Consider the following 21,517-nt stretch of genomic DNA (forward strand, 5'->3'; position numbering starts at 1 on the left):
CAGATGTCAGCCATTAACCCCTCAGATGCCGTGATCAATACAGATCACTGCATCTGCAGCATCGCGGTACTTTCAATGGATGATCGGTTTGGCCGCAGCGCTGCCGCGGCGATGTGATCATCCAGCATGGCGGCCAGAGATCCCCTCACCTTGCTTCGGCGGTCTTCTGCTCTGGTCTGCGATGGAGCAGAAGATGACCGATAATACTGATCAGTGCTATGTCCTATACATAGCACTGAACAGTATTAGCAATGGGGACCTATGGGGACTATTAAAGTGTAAAAATAAAATTAAAAAAAAAGTAAAAAATAAAATTTTAAATTGTCCCATTTTCCCTATTTCATCCCCAAAAAGTGTAAAAAAAAATAAATAAATAAATAAAAAAATTATACATATTTGGTATTGCCGCATGCGTAAATATTCCAACTATTAAAATAAAATGTTAATGATCCCGTACGGTGAACGGCGTGAACGGGAAAAAAAAGTCCAAAATAGCTGCTTTTTGATAACATTTTATTCCAAAATTTTTATAAAAAAAGAGTATTGTTTCATATAAGCAAATATGGTATCAATAAAAAGTACAGATCACAGCGCAAAAAATGAGCCCTCATACCGCTGTTATACGGAAAAATGAAAAAGTTATAGGTCTTCAAAATAGGGGAATCTTAAACATACTAATTTGATTAAACAGTTTGCGATTTATTTTTTTAAGCGCAACAGTAATACAAAAGTATATTATCATGGGTATCATTTTAATCGTATTGACCCAAAGAATGAAGAACACATGTCATTTTACCGTAAATTGTATGGCTTGAAAATGAAACCTTCCACAATTTGCAAAATTGCGGTTTTCTTTTAAATTTCCCCACACAAATAGTATTTTTTGGGTTGCGCCATACATTTTATGGTAAAGTGAGTGATGGCATTACAACTGGTCGTGTAAAAAGCCCTCATACTAGTCTGTGGATGAAAATATAAGAGTTATGATTTTTTGAAGGTGAGGAGGAAAAAATGAAAACGTAAAAATAAAATTGTCTGCGTCCTTAAGGGGTTAAAGCCATTGAGTCAATGATAAACAACTTTAATTGGATTAACATTAAAGTATCCCCACGTTTCAAGTTTGATTCGTTCCTGTTACAGCTCTAACTTTCTGTATACATTTTTTTTTTTACCACTTCTTCAGAAGAAAGCTGCGTCTGTTTGCAGTTTTTGGCCCTGAAACAAACATGCCTAAACTACTGAAACAAGTCACCAGGTCGCTGTTCTAATATTAGGCCTTGTCACGTGAGCTGCTGTGTAAATGAACAAATACATCACTTTGATTTATCTGGGTGAGCAACAACTCCTATTAGGATATATAAAGCAGCAAGTGAACAGTGGATCTAGTAGGATGTTCCCTGTATACAGTGGTTTCTAGTATGCAGTGGTAGTAACTACATAAAGTCATCCATGAAAAGACGTTCTGTCAAATGGTAGCAGGGTTATGGGCACCCAAGGATCATTGCTATACTTGAAGGTGAAGGCTAGCTTATTTAGATCGATCCAGCATAGGAGCTTATCTAGAACAAATTGCGGGAAAGTTCCTGCTGGTTATTATAAAGTTGTCAGAACACACAGGGCATTGTGGCTTGCTGTGTATTGGGCCGCATGTAGGCAAATCGGTCAGAATGCCTATTCTGGACTCTGTCTATAGCTGAAAGCTCCTACTAGGAGTACGTGAGAATCAGAAGTGGACCATGGAGCAGTGAAAGACAGCTTAGTCTCTTGGTGTCAGGTGAATGTTAAACTTTTATCCCTTATCTATCTACGGTATTACAGTAAAGTATTACTTTACTGAGAGAGTAGTGGATGCATGGAATAGCCTTCTTGTAGAAGTGGTCGCTGCAAATACAGTGAAGGAGTTTAAGCACGCATGGGATAAGTGTAAGGCTATCCTTCATATACCGTATATATTCGAGTATAAGCCGACCCGGATATAAGCCGAGGCCCCTAATTTCACCCCAAAAACCCAGGAAAAGTTATTGACTCGACTATAAGCCTAGGGTGGGAAATACATCATCCCCCCCTCCCCCCCGTCATCACCCCCCCCTTCATCATCACCGCCTGTCAGTCCCTTCATCAGTGGTTTTCAACCTGTGGACCTCCAGATGTTGTAAAACTACAACTTCCAGCATGCCCATCGGCTGTCTGGGCATGCTGGGAGTGGTAGTTTTGAAACCTCTGGAGGTCCGCAGGTTGAAGACTACTGTGGCCTTAGTCATCATCCAGCCCCCCTCCCCTTTTTGTTTTGTACTACCCTCCCCTCGGCGGGAAGTTAGGGTGAGCTGGTCCTGGACATCTATGCTGCAGGGACCGTCCGGTGGGGAGGGTAAGTCATTGCAGGCTGTCCATTTTCACCGGGGGGCCCTCTTCTCCGCACTTTGGGCCCGGACTAGTGACATTGCCTTGACAACGACGCACAGGGATGTCGTCAAGGCAACGTCACTAGTCCGTGGCTGGGCCCGAAGTGCGGAAAAGAGGCCCCCCTGGTGAAAATGGACAGCCTGCAACGACTTACCCTCCCCACCGGACAGTCCCTGCAGCATAGATGGCCTGGACCAGCTCACCCTAACTCCCCGCCGAGGGGAGGTGAGTACAAAACAAAAAAAGGGGGGAGGGACTGGATGAGGACTAAGGCCGCAGTGGTCTTCAACCTGCGGACCTCCAGAGGTTTCAAAACAACCACTCCCAGCATGCTGGTAGTTGTAGTTTTGCAACATCTGGAGGTCCGCAGGTTGAAGAAAACTGAGAAGGGATTGACAGGCGGAGAGTTCACTAGAGTACAAGCCGAGGGGGCGTTTTAAGCACGAAAAATCGTGCTGAAAAACTCGGCTTATACTCAAGTATATACGGTAAGATGGGAATGGGCATAAGGCTATCCTTCATATAAGATAGGAATGGGCATAAGGCTATCCTTCATATAAGATAGGAATGGGCATAAGGCTATCCTTCATATAAGATAGGAATGGGCATAAGGCTATCCTTCATATAAGATAGGGCTAGGGACTATTCATAGTATTCAGAATATTGGGCACACTAGATGGGCCAAATTCTTATCTTCTGACACGTTTTATGTTTATAGGATCTGCTGCTGACTTCTTGGTGCCAGATGCCACACGGGTCTTCAGAGAACTTGCAGTCCAGGACTCGGTGGAGTTCTGATGGCACAAGGGGTAACAACAAGATATTGGGCAGGTGGATTGAAACGCTTCACTTACCCTGACATAATGTGTACAGAGCTTCAGGTATATGGTGCCCCCTTGACCTACTGTTGCCCCACAATGATTGTGTAGGCACTTCCATTGGCCTATACAATCATGAGAGGGAGAACCAAAGTACACAGCCTCTCTGCCACCACAACCATGGATATAAGGGTCGTGTTCTCTTTCTACAGCTATAGTAGACCTAAAATGGGTCCTCAGGCTTGTGACCAAGTAAAGGGCTCAGTTCCTGTATGTTGTCAGGGTGTTTTCTTTTCCCTGTAGATGAACTATTATTGTGCCCTTCCTCATTCTTCCAGGTTTAGACATAATTTTGTTTCTATGTCTGCAGCAATGATTTCCTAGTTTCTATGAAATCAGAAGTGATTCATCTTGTTTACCAGGTATTGTCTTCCTCAGTCGAACACCTAAATGGTCATATACACGATAGTTATAGCTGGTAACTTCTGCATGTTAACATTATGAAAACAATTTAAGAGCCATTATATACCTTTTGTATATAGGTTTTATAAAGTAGTCTTTAATCTGTCCATGTACAATAAAGTTATATTTGCAGATTCCACTGTTGCCTTCTGGATTTCCATATGATTTATTGGCTCCCCCTTTGGAGAGGTAATGAATAAATAGGGATATTTATAATAGTCTACAACGGCAGTGACAGGATGCACCAGTTTGTGACAGGAGTGACATTAATCTGAGGAGCAGTGGCATGGCAGTACTGAAGAGCTGAGCCAAGGAGTAATGGCAATGTTGTGGTGGAGCTTTGTGATTAGGTTCTGTGACGTGGCTCTACTTGGAGCTGAGCCTAGGCATGACTTTACTTTTGGTTCTGGATGTGAAGCATGGACTCTTGAGCTGAAACACAGCAGCATGCCTCTACTTAATCTGTGAACTGAGGTGTGGTGGCCTGGCTCTTAACTCTGGATTAAGGCACAGTGGCATCGCTCTGTTGGAGCTCTGGTTTGAGTCATGGCTTTGTGTGAATTCTGCACCAAAGCATGGGGCATGGCTCTATTTGAGGCACAGCGGCATGGCTCCACTGAAGCTTTGAGCTGAGGCATGGCTCCACTGGAGCCCTGGGTTGAGGCACTGTGGCATTTCGCTACTGGAGCCCTGGGGTGAGGCACGGTGGCATATCTCTACTGGAGCCCTGGACTCAGGCACGGTGGCATATCTCTACTGGAGCCCTGGGCTGAGGCACTGTGGCATATCTCTACTGGGGCCCTGGGCTGAGGCACGGTGGCATATCTCTACTGGAGCCCTGGACTCAGGCACGGTGGCATATCTCTACTGGGGCCCTGGGCTGAGGCACTGTGGCATATCTCTACTGGGGCCCTGGGCTGAGGCACGGTGGCATATCTCTACTGGGGCCCTGGGCTGAGGCACGGTGGTATATCTCTACTGGAGCCCTGGGCTGAGGCACTGTGGCATATCTCTACTGGGGCCCTGGGCTGAGGCACTGTGGTATATCTCTACTGGGGCCCTGGACTTAGGCACTGTGGCATATCTCTACTGGGGCCCTGGACTCAGGCACGGTGGCATATCTCTACTGGAGCCCTGGGCTGAGGCACGGTGGCATATCTCTACTGGAGCCCTGGACTCAGGCACGGTGGCATATCTCTACTGGAGCCCTGGACTCAGGCACGGTGGCATATCTCTACTGGAGCCCTGGGCTGAGGCACTGTGGCATATCTCTACTGGGGCCCTGGGCTGAGGCACGGTGGCATATCTCTACTGGGGCCCTGGGCTGAGGCACTGTGGCATATCTCTACTGGAGCCCTGGGCTGAGGCACTGTGGCATATCTCTACTGGGGCCCTGGGCTGAGGCACTGTGGCATTTCTCTACTGGGGCCCTGGGCTGAGGCACGGTGGCATATCTCTACTGGGGCCCTGGGCTGAGGCACTGTGGTATATCTCTACTGGGGCCCTGGGCTGAGGCACTGTGGCATTTCTCTACTGGGGCCCTGGACTGAGGCACTGTGGCATATCTCTACTGGAGCCCTGGACTGAGACACGGTGGTATATCTCTACTGGGGCCCTGGACTGAGACACGGTGGTATATCTCTACTGGGGCCCTGGGCTGAGGCACTGTGGCATATCTCTACTGGGGCCCTGGGCTGAGGCACTGTGGTATATCTCTACTGGGGCCCTGGACTTAGGCACTGTGGTATATCTCTACTGGGGCCCTGGACTTAGGCACTGTGGCATATCTCTACTGGGGCCCTGGGCTGAGGCACGGTGGCATATCTCTACTGGAGCCCTGGGCTGAGGCACGGTGGCATATCTCTACTGGAGCCCTGGACTCAGGCACGGTGGCATATCTCTACTGGAGCCCTGGACTCAGGCACGGTGGCATATCTCTACTGGAGCCCTGGGCTGAGGCACTGTGGCATTTCTCTACTGGGGGCCTGGGCTGAGGCACGGTGGCATATCTCTACTGGGGCCCTGGGCTGAGGCACTGTGGCATATCTCTACTGGAGCCCTGGACTCAGGCACGGTGGCATATCTCTACTGGGGCCCTGGGCTGAGGCACTGTGGTATATCTCTACTGGAGCCCTGGGCTGAGGCACTGTGGCATATCTCTACTGGAGCCCTGGACTGAGACACGGTGGTATATCTCTACTGGGGCCCTGGGCTGAGGCACTGTGGCATATCTCTACTGGGGCCCTGGGCTGAGGCACGGTGGTATATCTCTACTGGAGCCCTGGGCTGAGGAACTGTGGCATATCTCTACTGGAGCCCTGGGCTGAGGCACTGTGGCATTTCTCTACTGGGGCCCTGGGCTGAGGCACGGTGGCATATCTCTACTGGGGCCCTGGGCTGAGGCACTGTGGTATATCTCTACTGGGGCCCTGGGCTGAGGCACTGTGGTATATCTCTACTGGGGCCCTGGGCTGAGGCACTGTGGCATTTCTCTACTGGGGCCCTGGGCTGAGGCACTGTGGCATTTCTCTACTGGGGCCCTGGGCTGAGGCACTGTGGCATATCTCTACTGGGGCCCTGGGCTGAGGCACTGTGGCATATCTCTACTGGAGCCCTGGGCTGAGGCACTGTGGCATTTCTCTACTGGGGCCCTGGGCTGAGGCACGGTGGCATATCTCTACTGGGGCCCTGGGCTGAGGCACTGTGGTATATCTCTACTGGGGCCCTGGGCTGAGGCACTGTGGTATATCTCTACTGGGGCCCTGGGCTGAGGCACTGTGGCATTTCTCTACTTGGGCCCTGGACTGAGGCACTGTGGCATATCTCTACTGGGGCCCTGGGCTGAGGCACTGTGGCATATCTCTACTGGGGCCCTGGGCTGAGGCACTGTGGCATATCTCTACTGGGGCCCTGGGCTGAGGCACGGTGGTATATCTCTACTGGAGCCCTGGACTCAGGCACTGTGGCATATCTCTACTGGGGCCCTGGACTGAGGCACTGTGGCATATCTGTACTGGAGCCCTGGACTGAGACACGGTGGTATATCTCTACTGGGGCCCTGGGCTGAGGCACTGTGGCATATCTCTACTGGGGCCCTGGGCTGAGGCACGGTGGTATATCTCTACTGGGGCCCTGGGCTGAGGCACTGTGGCATATCTCTACTGGGGCCCTGGGCTGAGGCACGGTGGCATTTCTCTACTGGGGCCCTGGGCTGAGGCACGGTGGCATTTCTCTACTGGGGCCCTGGGCTGAGGCACTGTGGCATTTCTCTACTGGGGGCCTGGGCTGAGGCACGGTGGCATATCTCTACTGGGGCCCTGGGCTGAGGCACTGTGGCATATCTCTACTGGGGCCCTGGGCTGAGGCACGGTGGTATATCTCTACTGGAGCCCTGGGCTGAGGCACTGTGGCATATCTCTACTGGAGCCCTGGGCTGAGGCACTGTGGCATATCTCTACTGGAGCCCTGGGCTGAGGCACTGTGGCATTTCTCTACTGGGGCCCTGGGCTGAGGCACGGTGGCATATCTCTACTGGGGCCCTGGGCTGAGGCACTGTGGTATATCTCTACTGGGGCCCTGGGCTGAGGCACTGTGGCATTTCTCTACTTGGGCCCTGGGCTGAGGCACTGTGGCATATCTCTACTGGGGCCCTGGGCTGAGGCACTGTGGCATATCTCTACTGGGGCCCTGGGCTGAGGCACTGTGGCATATCTCTACTGGGGCCCTGGGCTGAGGCACGGTGGCATATCTCTACTGGGGCCCTGGGCTGAGGCACTGTGGCATATCTCTACTGGGGTCCTGGGCTGAGGCACTGTGGTATATCTCTACTGGGGCCCTGGGCTGAGGCACTGTGGTATATCTCTACTGGGGCCCTGGGCTGAGGCACTGTGGCATATCTCTACTGGAGCCCTGGGCTGAGGCACTGTGGCATTTCTCTACTGGAACCCTGGGCTGAGGCACGGTGGCATATCTCTACTGGGGCCCTGGGCTGAGGCACTGTGGCATATCTCTACTGGGGCCCTGGGCTGAGGCACTGTGGCATATCTCTACTGGGGCCCTGGGCTGAGGCACTGTGGCATATCTCTACTGGGGCCCTGGGCTGAGGCACTGTGGTATATCTCTACTGGGGCCCTGGGCTGAGGCACGGTGGCATATCTCTACTGGGGCCCTGGGCTGAGGCACTGTGGCATATCTCTACTGGAACCCTGGGCTGAGGCACTGTGGCATATCTCTACTGGAACCCTGGGCTGAGGCACGGTGGCATATCTCTACTGGGGCCCTGGGCTGAGGCACGGTGGGATATCTCTACTGGGGCCCTGGGCTGAGGCACTGTGGCATATCTCTACTGGGGCCCTGGGCTGAGGCACTGTGGCATATCTCTACTGGGGCCCTGGGCTGAGGCACTGTGGCATTTCTCTACTGGGGCCCTGGGCTGAGGCACTGTGGCATATCTCTACTGGGGCCCTGGACTGAGGCACATTCTCAGAGCTTCACTGGGACATCTGTCACAGGACTGAAAAGTCACATTTCTTTTATTTTGTGCAAAAATTTACAAACATTTTGAGTAGCACAGAAATCCAACCATCAACTTTTTGAAGACTTCATTGGTGCCTTTAAGATGCAGCTCACTTCTATATGCCAAACGTAAAAATACACCATAATGCTAAATTTCCCCCATACTTCACTTTAGCCAAATATCTTTTGGCATATCAATGATCTAGCTACTCTGTTCCCTGTTGTACACATTGGAACTGTGGGCTGAAGAGTTGGCAAAGCCATGTTTTTATAGTTTATGGAGCAATATGAAAATAGATGAGAACATCAACTTTATACATGACCATGAATGTATCATATGGTAAGTGACATCTCTGGTGCCAAGTGGGCAAACCTTTTGTAAATGATGTTATTTACATAGAGCTTAGGTATGAAGGACCATAGTTAGAATTACGGAACTTCCTCTTTTGGGCACATGTTGCTATAGTTCCTATATAATGGGAAATCTCTGACTATGTGGAACTGTGGTTTGTGGCAATTGTGTTGGAAGGTTTTGTAAACGCATTTAGTGGAAGTGGCTGTTGTTTCTTCTTAGCAAGAAAAATTAGGAAATTTTAAGATAATTCTGTTTTTGTGTGTGCAATGATACATGGTGACAGAATCCCCCACTATTTATTTTTGTTGGTTTTTGTTCACCCAGCCCATTACCACTTTTTCTTGGTGCTCACTTAAATGTTATTTATATGCAACCGATCCTTTCAATCATCCCTTATGTCTAGGAATAAGGAAGGAGCTGTTTTTTCTCAGTGATCACTGCTTTCTGGGATAAATGGGGTTATCCTTATCTTATAGCTTATTCCATATCCACAGATAGAAGTAATGGAGAGGTATGTACCTTTCCTTGGTGAGGATCGCACAGCGGCGCTAGCAGGAGGCTGTCTTGTCAATTATGCACAGGAACAGCAGTAGTAAAACCAAACAGGTTTATTGGTAGGTATAAAATAAAAACGGGTACAGAGACAACTCGTTTCGCAAGGATCCCCTTGCTTCGTCAGGTCTGGGGGGGGAGGGTCATAGGAGTGAGGGGATTTAAATATACATAGCGCGCGGGAAACCTAACAGGACGGAGGTGACGTCACTGATCACTGATATCCACAGATAGGGAATAACTAACTGATCCGTGTGGGATCAACCATTGGGACCTCCACCAATCATGAGAACAGAGGTAGTTTGTCCCAGAGTGATTGGAGCAGCAATATTTTTGGCCACTGCTCCATTCATTTTCTATGGGGCTTCTGTCCATTGCTGAGTGTAGAAGTCGGACAATGTTTTGAAAGTCTCATAGACGGGTAATGGAGTTGGGGCTGAGCATTTACTCCATTGCCAGATTCACTCAGGGGACAATTTGCCTTCACTGTCATCATTGGTGGGGACCCCATTGGTTAGACCCTCAGTAATCGCCTATGCTGAGGAGGGGAAATAGCTTTTTAATGTTGAGGTTTCAGCTGACAATCACTTTGCATCACTTTGTCTTGAACAATAATTACTAGAGATGGGCTGAATTGACCAAATTGTTTGCAAACTCCCTATATGTAAACTCATCCCGCTGTACAATAGCCAAGCCCAGAATAGCACGGTTTTATATATTTCTACGGAAACCGGTTAAGTAGGTACAAGGTGCCCAACCTTTATAGTGCTGCTGCCTACTCTCTGAATGAGACTTGGAATCCTCATGCCCCATGACAGGCTGGAATCGCACATGCAAATTATTTTTTATTTGATTTTTTTTTTGCTGTCGTCTGCAATTGAATTCTTCAAGAAGAAAAAAGGACAGACTGATCCTCCATTCCTATGTGATTCCAGCCTGGGGTTCTGCCAGCTCATGTATGTGTACCTTATGCCAGGTAGTATGTGGTACCTGGTTTAGGGACCTCTAACCTAGGGTAAATAGCTGGGGAAATGTAGTACAGTGATCCCTCAACTTACAATGGCCTCATCATACAATAGTTTCAACATACAATGGTCTTTTCTGGACCATTGTAACTTGAAACCAGACTCAACATACAATGTTACGGACAGTCCAGATCTGTGATACCTGTCACAACTGGAGGAACTGACCAATCAGAATGGGCATTTTACTGGTAAATCACCACCTGTATTACTGAAGTGCATGCACTGACTGGCTGTCTGGTAGCGCCCCCTACAGTACAGGGAGGAACTACATTTTCTGTACTACTCCTTACCTGTGCCGGGGTTAGCTGCTCCTTTGTAAACCAAGTAAGGGTGGCTCCATTTGGGACACTGTGTGTACTGTATAGGACCCTGAAGAAGCTCCTGTCCTCTACATAAACTATTGTTTCCCAACCAGGGTGTCTCCAGCTGTTGCAAAACTACAACTCCCAGCATGCCCGTACAGCCAACGGCTGTCCGGGCATGCTGGGAGTTGTAGTTTTGCAATAGCTGGACACACCCTGGTTGGGAAACACTGACATAGACAGTGATTTACAGCTCCCAGCAGATCTTTCTTACTTTTATATGTAAGGATTTGCTTTATCTGTATTAGTTATCTACTTATTTTTCTTTAATCCTCACTTTTTCCTATTTTTGGATGACACTTTGGGGCTTCAGAACCAATTACCAGGTTTCCATAGAGTAATGGTCTCAATATACAATGGTCTCAACATACAATGGTCATTCTGGAACCAATTAATATTGTAACTTGAGGGACCACTGTATTTAAAGGGGTACTCCACTGCCCCAGCGTCTGGAACATTTTGTTCTGTCATAGCCACGCCCCCTTGTGACGTCACACCACGCCCCCTCAATGCAAGTCTATGGGAGGGGCCGTGGCAGCTGCCACGCCCCCTCCCATAGACTTGCATTGAGGGGGCGTGGTGTAATGTCACGAGGTGGGGTGGCCGTGATGTCACGACCCCCACAGCCCGCATCTAGCTTTCGGGGAAAAAAAAATGTTTCGGACGTTGGGGCAGTGGAGTACCCCTTTAATGCAGTAAAACAACTCAAGCTCTAGAGAATGAGAGCCTCTTGTACAGAGAGCGAGGGATCCCCCGAAGATGTCCTTGTGTACAAAAACATGTATGAAATGTACCCCTAATCCTGCTCCATACACAATGGGTGCCAGTGTTTTTTTTGTTTCTTTTTCCTTCTCTATTTTCCTACAGCTGGCCTGGATAGGAGGTAACTGTAATCACAACTGTTTAACCACCTAGATGCCGCAGTACCAAGTTGGTAAGACAGCGGGTGGCTTTCCCCAGAAGACATGATATCTGGGTATGAATTGCACCTAGGCTTTAGCGCTTCTGGCACACCCTACTAAAAGAGCAGTCAGATTGCAATACAGTAGTATTGTTGGGGATTGTATAAGCAATTGTGTGTTCAAATCCCCTAAAAGTAAGAAAGGTAAAGTTTTTAAAAACCTTAGACAGGGTTAAAGGGTTACTCCACTACTTTAAAACTTATCACCTATCTGCAGAATAGGAGATGTGTCCGATTCCAGAGGGCCCACCCCTGTGATCCGCAGAACGGGGCCCTGGCTCTCCCTGTGCATGGAGCGGCGTGTTGGCCGGTGCACTATACATTCTCTATAGGAGATAGTGTTTGAGATACCAAGCACAGGGCTTCTTTCTGGAGAAAGTGGGTACGTTTTAAAGTAGTGGCGTACCTCTTTTAAGTGTGTATATAAATTAATGCTGATTAATTTCTCCTGTTGCCCTGTAGTCGCTGGTCTGTAGAGGGGACAGAGTATAAGAGGTGAGAACACCTCTTATTGGTTTCCTTTACTATAGGCCAGTCTAACATGGCTGTAATAAATCTTAAGGTCCATATCTCACCCTCATCCAAACTCGCATGGCGGAATTTCTGCAGTGGAAACATCTGCCACGAACATTCTGCAAAAATGACGCAGTGTGAACATAGCCTTACAAAGACCTGTAATAAAGTTTCTGTAGCAGATGTGGGAGGTAGGAATCCTGGCACAGGTTTCCTAAACCTTCCCATGGGTGACTACTTTAGTGCTGCACCGGCGGGGTCAAACAGCAGTCGGAGAGGGTGCAGAGAATAGTGATAGCTTTTTATTGTATAATCATAAAAAGGATTAGTGCTTAGTTGGACAATGCGTTTTGGAGGGGCTCTCTCCTTCGTCAGGTCCGCACGCGGACCTGAGAATAGGGATAGCTTTTTATTGTATAATCATAAAAAGGATTAGTGCTTAATTGGACAACGCGTTTCGGAGGGGCTCTCTCCTTCGTCAGGTCCGCACGTGGACCTGACGAAGGAGGGAGCCCCTCCGAAACGTGTTGTCCAACTAAGCACCGGTCCTTTTTATGATTATACAATAAAAAGCTATCACTATTCTCTGCACCCTCACTGACTTCTGTTTGACCCCGCCGGTGTAGCGCTGCAGCGCCGAAGTCGTTGCCCACGGGAAGATTTAGGAAACCCTTGCCGGGATTCCTACCTCCCACATCTGCTACATTATCTTATCCACTGTCTCCGGCGGGACCGACGGCCAGCTGCTCCCGGCATACCTGCGGAAAGACACCTACTCAATGCTTACATCAGTGTTGCGCCTGAAATTAGCGCAACACTTAAAGGTGAGCAGGCTCTTATCTCTCTACGAACCATCCGTTATCCACGGATAACCGGCACTATATTAGCGCCACATCTGTCTTTTTTTTTTTTTTTCTCCCCTACTTACTACTGTAATAAAGTTTCGGCAGTGTTCAGACTTCTAGCAGTCTCGTAGCTTGGACTGTGCAGTCCCGAATCCAGAAAGCGAACAGCTGCTGGTCATTTGAGGGGTGGGGGCTTCACCGAGTGGGTTCCTGGATAACAAATGGCTTATTGTAACACTGGATGAAAAATAATCACTTCCTTTCATTATAAAACAGAATGAACATGAATGTACTGAAGAATGTTCGTAGATTGTGCTGGTCTTGGCTGTTTTGCTTCACTCTGCTTTCTAGCATATTTATATGACAAACAGGCTGCATTTTGTTTTATAGGGAATCTATAATTATAGCTCCAGCTCAGCAGCCCCAGACACATGGGGTGGGCTTCTTTTGATCTAATTCAACAGTCTTGGGAATGATGTCAAATGTTAAGGGGCTGTACACTTTTGACAGTCCCCTTCTTGCCAGTAGATCTTCCTAACAACTACTGACTGGTTGCTGTAAGTACCCCTAGCAATCAACTGTAGATTATCCAGGAAACCCACCAGCAAGTGTTTGTTTCCTACAGAGCCTCCACAGGACAAATGCAGAATTACACCTTGCTCGTCTAAATTGGCTGTGTGCCTCCAGCTGTTGTGACACTACAACTCCCAGCATGCCCGGAAAGCCAAAGACTCTCTTCTGTATGCTTTTATCACAGGTTTTTCTTATGATTGTACGTTGGCTGTACCCTTTTTTCTTTTAAACAGTTCAAATAAAATGTGTTAAGACAATTGAAATGAAGGGAATGTGTTGCCTAAAACTTTATTTTTTATTTTTTTTATTTAATTATTTATTTTTTGTACATTATTATAATTTTTTTTTTTTTTTTAACATTTGGAAGCAACACCAGACAGAAGCTGTATCATTCACATGGGAAATGTTACTGGGCATACTCTGCAACCCTTTGAAGAGGTTATTCCACAGGGAGTGGGAGGCTAAGCTCTAAACATCCTCTATTTTAACCTCATCACTTATGTTCTCTATTTACTGGTGTCACTTTTATGCGGTACAGTTCACTTTCAAGCAGAATCCTTCTTATCATCACAGACAGAACAGGTAGTCTGAGCTTAGTTATAATAAGACTTAGTGGTGAAAATAGAAAAAAAAAAATGTAAAAAATAAATAAACCTTCCCCCCCCATAAAAAAAGTTATTAAAAAATATGTTTAACATAAAAACCTGATTTGAACAATAGTTCATTTTGTAATGACACATACCCTATAACACTATGACTCTGCAGGAGATTTCGATCTATAACATAAACATCTATTAAGAAATTTGTGCAAATTGTGAAATGACGTGATCTTAAAAAGTAGACTCTTTAGGCTATGTTCACACAATGGAAAATTTGCGGAATCTCTGCCTGGAAATCACAGATGGACATTCTGTAAATTTGCATGTTCCGTTGGCACAAGAACTGTGCCGTCTTCGTACATTCCAATACCACTCCACCTTTCACGGAGGATGGTAGGCGCTGCCAGTAAGGTGATCCAGAAGTGATAATAAAAACGTATTTTATTAACACATGCTACGCGTTGCGAAACCGAACCGGTTTCTTCTTCAGGCATGACAAAAATCGCTTAATGCTCAGATTAAATACCCACAATTCCAATCACATGACCGGAAATTACATCAACATTTCACACATTTTACAAAAAAAAAAATAAACAAAAAAGACATAAAAAAAAACATTTAAAAATATGATTATAATATTAGATCAAACAGTAGTCCGTTCTATAACCGCATTAAGCCCTTCCGGGGCCGGTGTGTTAAACATAAAAATCCAGTAAGATTCCCTGTTGATCAGGGCTTGAAAACGATTAATATCAGGGAGTATAGTTTCAATAATTGTTAAATCTTCGTAGATGACAATGTATTTCCGTGCAGAAATTGGATGGCCAATCGGGATTAAAGGGGTACTCCGCTGCTCAGCGTTTGGAACAAACTGTTCTGAACCCTGGAGCCGGTGCCAGGAGCTCGTGACGCCATAGCCCCGCCCCTCATGATGTCACGCCCCTCAATGCAAGTCTATGGGAGGGGGCGTGACGGCTGTCACGCCCCCTCCCATAGACTTGCATTGAGGGGTGTGACGTCATGAGGGGCGGGGCTATGGCGTCACGAGCTCCAGGGCTCGGAACAGTTTGTTCCAAACGCTAAGCAGCGGAGTACCCCTTTAAAGGTGTACTCCCATTTTTTTTTTTTTATTCAAATGGAGCCAGAAAGTTAAACAGATTTGTAAATTACTTCTATTAAAAAATCTTTAATCCTTCCAGTACTTATTAGCAGCTGTAAGCTACAGAGGAAATGCTTTTCTTTTTGGTTTTCTTCTGTCACAGCCACAGTGCTCTCTGCTGACCTCTGCTGTCCATTTTAGGAACTGTCCAGAGCAGGAGAAAATCCCCATAGCAAACATACGCTGCTCTGGACAGTTCCTAAAATGGACAGCAGAGGTCAGCAGAGAGCACTGTGGCTGTGACAGGAGAAATCCAAAAAGAAAAGCATTTCCTCTTTAGTATACAGCCCCTATAAAGTACTGGAAGGATTAAGATTTTTTTAATAGAAGTAATTTACAAATCTGTTTAACTTTCTGGCACCAGTTGATTTAAAAAAAAAAAGAAATTTTTTTTTCCACGGGAGTACCCCTTTAAATCTATGGGACTCTGCTGCAGTGGAGTGTCCGAACAGGATCTTTCCGCAGACTTTTTTTCAGAAATTCCTTCATGTGAACATGGCCTTACTATGACACTTCCAGCTTTTTTTTGTTTTCAGACAGGACATAAAAGCTTTAAACACATTGTGGGCATATGCTGTAATCTCATGTTCTGCTTCTCTCAGACCAATATATTCTGCAATATTATTTGCCACAATGTAACAACCTGTATTTTTCTCCATTCTCCGCACGACACTTTATCCTGTTTGTGTAATCCACAGACCTTTTTGCGTTCCTGGTATTAACCTATACTAGTTGAGAGGAAGCCGGGTGGAGTTTCCTCTGTTCTTGAAATGCGCAGTATTACTCTGCTTGGATTACTAGGTTGTTTGCACGGCAGGTATTGCTATAGTTGTCTCTTCCCGTGGAGTCTTGGTGTGTCTCGCTCTCAGCTGGGCGGGGGATGTGTACAGTGACTTCAGGTCTCAGGTGTCCCTTACTTGGCACCTGATACCATAATAATAATAATAATAGATTGGCTAATACAAAGGACATGCACTATTATTTGTTCTTTTTTCCCCCCAATATAGCAGTATTACAATATAATCTGTATTATTTCTTTCTCTTCAAGGCATTTTCACTGTCTTTGAGTGAGGCATTCTCATTTGCACTATGGATCGATCCCAGAACAAGGTGTGCGGCAAAGAAAAGAGTGTGAACGTAGAAGAACTTTTTTTTGCGGCCTGTGATTGTGAGGAGGAAATCAACCGAGGGAAACCCATTCGAGGAAGAACAAAATCACGCAGTTTATCTGCGTCTCCGGGACCGGGAAGCACCAAGGAATTCAGGTGTGTGGGACAAATCTAGCGGCAAGTGTGAAAACTTTTTTTTTTTTGTTTTTTTTACTGTTTTCACAACATGTGTTTATCGGTGTAAAATGTTGTCACATCCCTTGTGGACTGGCTATTGGGGTGCCTGATGGGTGGGCTTGTCCTTGGGTTCCTGGTTGGCTGGTGCCCTGGTCCTTAATGGCCTGGCTCTTGGGTTTCAGATGACCAAATGGGCTTGCATCTGATACCTGATTGGCTGGTTCCTGGTGGCCAAGTGGGTTGATGCCTTGACCTCCGTTGGCCTAGTAAACTGGCAGCAGGGTCTAAGATGGAACTGAAAAGCATTGGCTTACATTAATTGACTACACAGGACTTCCTTTTCAGAGGCCAACACAGGATATTGGGGTCCCAATGATTTTGGTAGCTAAGGGATGGAACCTAAATCCCATTGTGTAATTTTATGGCTTATCACTAGGATATGCCTAAACATTATGATTGACTAGGGTCCAACCACCAGGGGCCCAGAGAGATGCCACCAGTCCACCTGACCTGTCCACCATGTTAGCGGACGCAAGCCCTGCTGTGAAGGTTCTGCTTTTCTTGAAGGATACCTTCCATTAAGAAACAAAAAAATGTGATATGTCCTAGAATATTTAGATACAACTGATCATTAGAATAAGCCGGGAGAAGTGCACCCTGAATACATTCTCTACCAACTCTATCACATGACCTATAGGACCGTCCTGTTCACATAGACACAAAATGGGGAGAGGAGCGCCAACACAGTTCCCTCCTCCCCTTGCTCTGCTGATCGACCGTTTTCAGAATGACATGTGCACTTTAATTCCATTAATTCATTCCTTGTATTCCTGCAGGCCCCTTTTAAGAACGTTCATTAAAGGGGTTGCCTAGAGTTACAAAAACATGCCTGCTTTCTTCCAGAAATGGCGCCTTACCCGCCCACAGGTTGTATCTGGTATTGCAACTCAGCCCTATTCACTTTAGTAGAGTTGAGTTTTAATATCAGAGACAACCTGTGGAAAAGTGTGGTGTTTCTGAAACAAAACAAAAGCAGCCATTTTTTTTAATTTTACGTTTTTTCGATAATTCTTCTGGTAGAAAGAATGCTCCGTGCTGTCCCCCAGGAATGTCTTTTTCTATGTCCTTCTTGGCTCAGTGGTAACATTCTGATACGTGATATTTTTTCATTGTTTGATGTCCAAAAAAACAAATTGTTGCGCTCCCTTGCTGGCAAATGTTAATAATTTCATTTGATAGTTTTTATCTGCAGTTCTCCCAGGCTAAACAATTAGATTGCATTGTTTATCCATTTGTTATTCCAGACTAGTGCGTTTAAAAGTTACATAATTCCTCTTAAAACCTACATAATAGTAATGTGCGCTCAATGTAACTTCTGAAGGTAAGTTATTAAAAATGTTGTTGAACATAGAAGAGTGATTCCCAAGCAGGATGCCTCCAGCTGTTGCAGAACTACAACTCCCAGCATGCCCGGACAACCAACGGCTGTCCGGGCATGCTGGGAGTTGTAGTTTTGCAACAGCTGGAGGCACCCTGGTTGGGAAACTATGTCATAGAAGGATCTACTTAACCTTTACAGCCTGTTAATGGCATCATTGCATACTTATGCATATGAATATGGGAAACACAGGGTGAATGATAGATTTGTTATAAATAAGTGGGTACAGACCTGTAGGTGTATTAATAGTCCTATAAGTTGTCCCCTAGCTCCCCCACTGATACACCTAAAGGCTGGCTACAAAGCCAACTTGATAAGCTGTTTTATTGTTTCTTCTTTTTAATATGTTATCTCTGTATCTTATAAGTGTTTCATGTCCAGCCACAATGTTACTCAGTAATAATTAGAGATGAGTGAACTTACAGTAAATTCGATTCGTCACGAACTTCTCGGCTCGGCAGTTGATGACTTATCCTGCATAAATGAGTTCAGGTGCTCCGGTGGGCTGAAAAAGGTGGATACAGTCCTAGGAGACTCATTCCTACGACTGTATCCACCTTTTCCAGCCCACCGGAGCACCTGAAAGCTGAACTAATTTATGCAGGATAAGTCATCAACTGCTGAGCTGAGAAGTTCGTGACGAATCGAATTTACTGTAAGTTCGCTCATCTCTATTAATAATGACTGGGACGGTAACCTGATTGATGGCAGCTCCAGCTTATAAAGAATGAATGGAGACCTGGGACATATAGCACTCAGATTCTGATCATACAGTAGGGTTTATCCCATGTCCTCCATTGGCTGGCACCCAAGGAAAGAACCAGGTGACGCACAGAGATCCCAAAGATAAAACTTCTGTTCACTTGGATCTACTGTTAAGGGTGCATTCCCACCTGGCGTATACGCAGCGTACTTCACGCTGCGCAAAATTTACGGCAGCAGCGGGAAATATGCTGCGTATTCCTTGCTCACTATACACACAAGGCTTTCCGGCGGGAGCCCTATGTGTGTAGTGAGTTTGAGGCGGAGCCGTGCGTCACAGTCACCGCAGCACACAACCCCGCCTCCAAAACTCACTACACACACAGGGCTGCCGCCGGAAAGCCCTGTGTGTATAGTGAGCGAGGAATACGCAGCGTATTTCCCGCTGCTGTCATAAATTTTGCGCAGAGTAAAATACGCTGTGTATATGCCAGGTGTGAACGCACCCTAAAAATGGAAAAGGGAAATTTTACCTATGACAAATCTGGGTGAATCCAAAAAAAAAAAAACTCCATTCAGTGCCTCTAAGGCTGGGTTCACACCACGTTTTGTTAAATAGGGTTCCCGTATACGGCTGGGAGGAGGGGGGCGGGGCTTAATCGTGGCGCCCGCACTCAGCCGTAGTCGGGAACCGTATTTAATGCATGTCTATGAGCCGACCGGAGTGAGCCGCAGCCTCCGGTCAGCTTCGTTTTCGTCCGTATGCGGTTTCCCGACCGTAGGCAAAAACGCGGTCGACCACGTTTATGCCTGATTAAGCCCCGCCCCCCCTCCCAGCCGTATACTGGAACCGTATTTAACAAAACGTGGTGTGAACCCAGCCTAAGGCAGGGTTTCCCGACCAGTGTGCCTCCAGCTGTTGCAAAACTACAAAGGCGGTGTGGGTATGCTGCGAGTTGTACTTTTGCAACAGCTGGAGGCACACTGGTTCAGAGACTCTAAGGGGAATTCATTGCTGTATACATCACCCAGGATAGAGATGTTTGGCCACAATACACTGGGCAATGCAGATCCTTTATAAGAAGAGAAAACCTGTATATTATTACAGTCTCTTGGCTTAAGAAATTGCTGTTCTCTGTTGCTGTCTCATGGATGGCGCCCTCCCTGGATGTGCTAAACGCTCCCTCCCTGTTTATTTTGTGTGCACAGAAATGCATGCAGATGCCACCTCTGGATTGTTCCGGATGACAGCAGCAGGTTCAGTAGACATTATAGGCTGCAAAGCAACTTGTATTGGTCCCATATTTGAAGAAAGGAAAAAAAATGGATACGGTAGAAAATATACAATGTATATAAAAATTTCCAAGATATCAATAAAGTAAATTAAAAACAAAACAACAAGGATACGTTCCCATGTACATAATCTGCTTTGGCTTTTTTTTTTGCAGCAGATTATATATGTGTGAACGTACTTGTCATGAATAAGGCAAAAAAAGAAAAAGAAACAAATGCACCATAACAAGAATACTTGCCTGTTGTAAATAGCAACAACAACTTTCTGGTCTTGGGGGGGGGGACACTATCAGGAAAGGTAATGGAAGCTTGGAGAATTAGTATTGTAAAAATCAAAAACATCAACATGGAATGTTAAGGCATTGGAGGAAGACAAAACAAAGGAGGACACAAAAGGAAAGAAAACAAAGGAAGGATGGGATAAGGGGCAAGCTGCCCTGAGAAATATCTGAGGGCTCGTTCACACTGCCATTGTGCTGGTCAGTCCATCGAAAAGGACAGGAGTTGAGCGAAAACAAAAAACTGGGTTCTATTTTTTTTTTTTTTCCACTCAACTCAAAATACAGGACACCCTAAGAACCCCATTCAAGTCAATGGTATCAGTCAAAACTCTGTGGTGCCACTTTTGCTCCGACCCATTCTGGGTCCATTCGGCACAAAAAAAAAAATAGGAGCCAAACGGACCCTGAATGTGTCAGAGCATTAATCTCATTTAAGTAGCCATTAAAGTGTACCTGTTGTTAGCAAAATCTTTTTATATAATGTAGATAATACCATTATATGTATATTTGTAATATACATTGGTTAAAAAATATATCTCTATTTTTGGGTGAAAAATGCTGTCCCTGCAGGTATTGCCTGTGTGTCTGAGTAGACCAAATACAACTGTGCAGGCTCCTGGCTTGTTAATCATCCTGCTGTGTGAGCCGGGAGCATGTCACAGAGCCTCAATGCACAGAGCCCTGCTTGTCCTCAGTGTACGGAACCCTGCTTGTCCTCGGTGTACGGAGCCCAGCTTGTCCTCGGTGTCCGGAGCCCCGCTTGCCCTGGGTGTCCGGAGCCCCGCTTGCCCTGGGTGTCCGGAGCCCCGCTTGCCCTGGGTGTCCGGAGCCCCGCTTGCCCTGGGTGTCCGGAGCCCCGCTTGCCCTGGGTGTGCGGAGCCCCGCTTGCCCTGGGTGTGCGGAGCCCCGCTTGCCCTGGGTGTGCGGAGCCCCGCTTGCCCTGGGTGTGCGGAGCCCCGCTTGCCCTGGGTGTGCGGAGCCCCGCTTGCCCTGGGTGTGCGGAGCCCCGCTTGCCCTGGGTGTGCGGAGCCCCGCTTGCCCTGGGTGTGCGGAGCCCCGCTTGCCGCGGGTGTGCGGAGCCCCGCTTGCCGCGGGTGTGCGGAGCCCCGCTTGCCGCGGGTGTGCGGAGCCCCGCTTGCCGCGGGTGTGCGGAGCCCCGCTTGCCGCGGGTGTGCGGAGCCCCGCTTGCCGCGGGTGTCCGGAGCCCCGCTTGCCGCGGGTGTCCGGAGCCCCGCTTGCCCCGGGTGTCCGGAGCCCCGCTTGCCCCGGGTGTCCGGAGCCCCGCTTGCCCCGGGTGTCCGGAGCCCCGCTTGCCCCGGGTGTGCGGAGTGTGAGGATAAATTTGGCAGATCATTTTCTCGTTCCTTTAGGAGGA

The 21,517-nt window shown here is 47.2% G+C and overlaps 1 protein-coding gene across 2 annotated transcripts in view; it reads left to right on the forward strand.

Moving 5' to 3' along the window:
* Positions 1–21,517, forward strand: part of NADK (NAD kinase) — a 98,907-nt gene that overhangs the window by 24,570 nt on the left and 52,820 nt on the right. Inside the window, exons 1-2 of one of the 2 annotated variants that reach the window (XM_056542733.1) lie at positions 15,942–15,959; positions 16,191–16,407. In XM_056542733.1, coding sequence (XP_056398708.1) covers positions 16,232–16,407 — 176 coding nt within the window. In that variant the 5' untranslated portion in view covers positions 15,942–15,959; positions 16,191–16,231. Of the gene's footprint in view, positions 1–15,941; positions 15,960–16,190; positions 16,408–21,517 lie in introns of those variants that run through there. The other variant, XM_056542732.1, reaches the window with a different exon arrangement.

This window comes from Hyla sarda, chromosome 10 (genome assembly GCF_029499605.1).
Source record: "Hyla sarda isolate aHylSar1 chromosome 10, aHylSar1.hap1, whole genome shotgun sequence".
NCBI classification, from domain to species: Eukaryota; Metazoa; Chordata; class Amphibia; order Anura; family Hylidae; genus Hyla; species Hyla sarda.